This window comes from Octodon degus, unplaced genomic scaffold, assembly GCF_000260255.1.
Source record: "Octodon degus isolate 3935 unplaced genomic scaffold, OctDeg1.0 scaffold00197, whole genome shotgun sequence".
NCBI classification, from domain to species: Eukaryota; Metazoa; Chordata; class Mammalia; order Rodentia; family Octodontidae; genus Octodon; species Octodon degus.
Genome location: NW_004524773.1, coordinates 2,679,641 through 2,685,048, shown reverse-complemented (window position 1 = coordinate 2,685,048; position 5,408 = coordinate 2,679,641). Strand labels below are relative to the sequence as shown.

The 5,408-nt window shown below is 43.0% G+C and overlaps 1 protein-coding gene across 2 annotated transcripts in view; it reads left to right on the top strand.

Annotated features, from left to right (window-relative positions):
- LOC101562014 (zinc finger protein 227) overlaps window positions 1–5,251 on the top strand; it is an 8,817-nt gene extending 3,566 nt beyond the window's left edge. For both annotated transcript variants that reach the window (XM_004644329.2, XM_023704449.1), the window contains 2 exons: window positions 205–288; window positions 2,869–5,251. In XM_004644329.2, the coding sequence (XP_004644386.1) occupies window positions 205–288; window positions 2,869–4,982 (2,198 nt within the window). In that variant the 3' untranslated portion in view covers window positions 4,983–5,251. The remainder of the gene's footprint in view (window positions 1–204; window positions 289–2,868) is intronic.
- Window positions 5,252–5,408: the final 157 nt, after the last annotated feature.

The following is a 5,408-nucleotide window of genomic DNA, read 5'->3' as shown; positions in this document are numbered from 1 at the left end:
GGTGCTGGGGGATTGAACCGCGGTCCCTGTGCTTTGCTAAGCTTGTTCTAAGTAGGTGCTTTAGACCACTGAGCCATCTCACCAGCCCCAACAAACACAAAGTTCTTGAAATGCTTCTTGGGTTCTGAGGAGTATGTGCTTTACACAAAAGTACATTTTAGATGGGTGTTCACTTGAAATAGATCTTTCTCTCCCTTTCCATAGGGCATCTTCCCTTCAAACCAGACATGGTATCCCAGTTGGAAGCAGAAGAAAAGCTTTGGGTGATGGAAACAGAGACCCATGGAAGTAGGTATTTTGGGGCGAACCACATGCCTGTTCTTCCAGGTACCAGCTGGTCTGCTTCTCCACACGGCCACGATTGTCACCTTTGTCCAGGTGCTTTCCCTTCTCACCTGGAGTGCAACAGTAGCTTCCACGCCGGTCCCTGTGCTTCCGCCCTCACACCTCGATGACGCACTCGCTGCTCAGGGGCCAGAATGGTAGATCATTGATGAAACCACTGCTCTGCTCAAAGCCATCCAGGCCTTTCTATGTCACCAAGTCCTTAGTCCAGACTGCAAGACCCCTCTTTATCTCATATTCTACCAAGTTTCTCTGTGCTCTCCCCCTTGCTTAGGTTATTCTAGTCATATGAGGTCCCATGCATGTTCTTTTTGAGTTGTTTCTGTTGCACGGCCTTTGAGGAGCCTCCTTTCTATATCAGCACCATCTTCCCACCCCTACTGCTTCCCATCTCACAGTCACTGCTCAAATTTCACCTGCTTAGAGAGGCCTGTCCTATTTAAAATTCTGCCTTTGCGCCAGCCAGATAGCTCAGTGGACTAAAGCTCCTGCTTAGGCAGAGCACAGCAGCTGGGGTTCCATCCCTGGGGTGCTGTGCCAGCCCCACCCCTGGAGTGCACTGAGATGGCAATTGAGACAGCATGGTGGTGCATGCCTGTTAATCCCAGCACTTGGGAGGCTGTAAACAGGAGAATCACTACAAGTCCGATCTACATTGTGAGACCCTGTAGACCCTGCACCAAATATATATTAAAAAAAAGAGGGGCTGGTGAGATGGCTCAGTGGTCTAGAGCACCTACTTGGAACGGGTTTGGCAAAGCACAGGGACCATGGTTCGATCCCCCAGCACCACATGCCGGCCAGCCCCACCCCTGGTGGGCTGAGCTGGCCACACACACACACACACACACACACACACAATAATAATAAATAAATGTTTAAAAAAAAAAAAAAAGAAAATGCTACCTTCTATTCTCCACCCCCTTACCCTGCCTCATTTTATGTCTCAGTACTACTGATCACCCATTGATGTAATAGCTTATTATTATTATTATTATTATTATTATTATTATTATTTTGGTACTGGGGGTTGAAGCATATTATATTTTTTACTTGTTCTTCATCTGTCCCCACAGAAGTTGAATTTTTGGCATTTTTGTTTACTTCAGCCCCCTACTCGAGCAAAACAGGCTTATCTGTTAACCTAGTGCTATAGAAAATAATATGGGGCCAGGAGTTTCACTCAGCAGGTCAAACACTTACCTAATATTACCAAGGCCTTGGGTTTCATCCCCAGCTCTGCAGAAAATAAAAAGAGGCAGAGAAAGGGAATGGGTGAGATGAAAAATACATGTAGGTAAGGAGGAGCTTGTTTTACATTGGATGTTCTGGAAGGTATTACTGGGAAGTGACAGCCGGGCAGAGACTTGAAGAGAATGAGGGAAAGCGAGCCCTGGAGCGTTGTGGGAAAAAGCATGGCAGGTGCCTAAAGCTTCTTCCCTTCCTCTTCAGGTTGGCTTTGGGAGTCTGCACTGTGCACCGATTCTTTCCTTCTCTCAGGTTTTTCTCAGTTGTACAAGATAAGCTTTCCCTTTTCCATTTCTTTTACAAAGACTTGAGTTACTGTCAGGTTTTAGAACAATGGTGTCAATATTCTAGCCATTTTCCCAAATTAATTCATGGTTTTCTACCAACACCTAAAATATTATTTTATGCCCAATAGTGACCTTTTTTTTTTTTTTTTTTAACCTAAATTAAACACAATCCACTGGCCTTAGTGATAAAAAGATGTGTACATGGTATGGAAGACTCATCCCAGAGTGCTGAGCTCCATCTCTAGCCCCTGCCCCCTTTAAAAAATACATTGGTAATTCAGTTCCTGAGCTTTCCACAACTCTGGTCACAAAGAAGCGTATCAAATTTCCCCATAGGAAATTGGGTCAACATGGAACCTAACCCTTGGATTTCAGTTATCATCCAATTCAGTTTACAACCAAAATTGTTGCAATTGAGTTCATGAACTGAGGAACCACTGTATTATTTTAGGTTAAGTTCTTGCTAAGTTGCCCGGAATGGCCTCAAACTTGTGAACTTGCCTCAGCCTCAGCAGCTGTGATTGTATGTAGTTGGCCAATAAGCTTTTAATTGATATTATTGTAGGTTGAAATATAGGGTTTTTTTTGGTTTTGTTTTGTTTTTTATTTTTGAGACAAAGTCATACCTTATAGTTCACGCTGACCTTGAACTCACAGCTATTTTCCTGCCTCAGCCTCCTGAGATGCTCCTGAGTCCTGAGATTGCAGCCAGACATGCAGCACCACGCTTGGCTAAGTTGTCTTTTTGATGTCCTGCAGCCATATGATTGCAACCTTGTAGCGCTTATGTTTCCAAATGGGCCATGTTTTACACATAGGATCTTGTTGATCCTCATTGTATTCCCACCTGCATGAAAACATCAGAAAGCATAAATAATGTTGTAAGCCTTCCCTGGCTTCTTAAGGCCTTACTTTGTGGCCTTGATGTGAAACTGATATTTCTGAAGAAAATACCTACCTCATTTATGAATTTTTCCTTCTTTTATAGATTGCATAAATCAAAATGAGATGACGACTCTTCAAAGATTTACAGTAAAATACCTTTCAGAGTTATCCTGCTGGCAAATCTGGAAACATGTTGCAAGTGAATTAACCAGGTGTCTTCACAGGACAAATTCCTGGTTGCTACAAGGCAGTTGCATTCAGGTTTTTGAAAATGAAAGCAATGTTAGGGATCATAAAAGAAATCACTCCAGGTATATTGAAAATCAAGTGTTTTCAATTTCAGGAATTCAGAATTCTTCCCCAAATGAGTGTTTGATTGAGTCACAGAATCAAAGTAGTGGTAAACAAGTGGATGCGAAAAACAAGCTGTATTTGAATGAAGATGTGATGAAGAAATTATGCAGTGAGCACATCGAAAGCAATACAGAGCAACAATCCTACCAGCATAGTGAATGTGGCCGAAGTATGAGAGAGGGCTCCAGTGGGCAGTTACCATTAGGAGAGAAACTGCGTCCGTGCCGCGAGTGTGAATGGGGCCTCAGTTACAGGTCAGTGCTTCAGCAGAACATGCGCACCAGAGAGAGATGCTTCAGTCAAAGCTTGCACTCACAGTCTCCTTTGAGAATTCACCCAGTGGAGAAACTGCATGATGGTCACGAGCCTGGAAGTTGCTCCAGTAGGAGTCCTTGTCTTTCTCATCAGCCTAATCATATAGGTGAGAAGTCCTTTACATGTGACAGTTGTGGCAAGGGATTCAGTAGCAGCACAGGCCTCATCATTCATTACCGAACTCACACTGGAGAGAAACCTTATAAATGTGAGGAATGCGGCAAATGTTTTAGTCAGAGTTCAAATTTTCAGTGTCATCAGAGGGTCCATACTGAAGAAAAACCATACAAGTGTGAAGAGTGTGGTAAGGGCTTTGGTTGGAGTGTTAATCTCCGTGTCCATCAGAGGGTCCATAGCGGTGAAAAACCCTATAAATGTGAAGAGTGTGGTAAGGGTTTCACTCAGGCCGCACATTTTCACATACATCAGAGAGTCCACACCGGAGAGAAACCCTACAAATGTGATGTGTGTGGTAAGGGCTTCAGTCACAATTCACCATTAATATGCCATCGGAGAGTCCATACTGGAGAGAAACCATATAAATGTGAGGCATGTGGGAAAGGCTTTACCCAAAACACAGATCTTCACATCCATTTCAGAGTTCACACAGGAGAAAAACCCTACAAATGTAAGGAGTGTGGTAAGGGCTTCAGTCAGGCTTCCAATCTTCAAGTCCATCAGAATATCCACACAGGGGAGAAACGATTCAAATGTGAAACATGTGGGAAGGGCTTCAGTCAGTCTTCAAAGCTACAAACCCATCAGAGAGTCCACACGGGCGAGAAACCGTACAAATGTGACGTGTGTGGTAAGCACTTCAGTTACAGTTCAAATCTTAAACTACACCAAGTAATTCACACTGGAGAAAAACCATATAAATGTGAAGAGTGTGGAAAGGGCTTCAGTTGGAGATCAAATCTTCATGCTCATCAGAGAGTCCACTCAGGAGAGAAACCCTATAAATGTGAAGAATGTGATAAGAGCTTCAGTCAGGCCATTGATTTTCGGGTACATCAGAGAGTCCATACTGGAGAGAAGCCATACAAATGTGGTGTATGTGGGAAGGGTTTCAGTCAGTCATCTGGCCTCCAATCCCACCAAAGAGTTCACACTGGAGAGAAGCCATACAAATGTGAAGTGTGTGGTAAGGGCTTTCGATACAGCTCACAGTTTATATACCATCAGCGAGGCCACACTGGAGAGAAACCTTACAAATGTGAGAAGTGTGGGAAAGGCTTTGGAAGGAACTTGAACCTTCGCCATCATCAGAGGGTCCACACGGGAGAGAAACCCCACAAATGTGAGGAGTGTGGGAAGGCCTTCAGCCTCCCCTCAAATCTTCGAGTTCACTTGCATGTTCACACTAGGGAGAAACTCTTTAAATGTGAGGCATGTGGGAAGGGCTTTAGTCATAGTGCACGCCTTCAGGCCCACCAGAGAGTCCATACTGGGGAGAAACCATACAAATGTGATGTGTGTGGTAAAGACTTCAGTCACCATTCCCGTCTTACATACCATCAGAGAGTCCACACTGGCAAAAAGCTCTAGAAATAAGGAATTTATTCATGGTTTTTGACAAAATACACATTTTTAGGTTTTTAGAAAGTCCATACTGGTGATAAACTATAAAAATATTCTTCAGACTCAGAAGCTAATATATGCTTTAAAATAATAACAAATAGTTACAGGACTACAACTCATATTTAAGGAATTAGAGCTTTCAGTCCTCTTGGCAATACACATTTAATATAAATGACCTTTCAGCGTGACTCCACCGAAAGATAATGTGTAAAAATACTTGTCGCTAATTAATTATTTTAATTTTAGGGAGGCTTGTGAGTTATTTTTTAAAATTTCCTTTTATACCTAACCGTATATTTTTATTTGTATTAAAACTGTACAACTTGGGGCTGGTGAGATGGCTCAGTGGTCTAAAGCACCTACTTAGAACAAGCTTAGCAAAGCACAGGGACC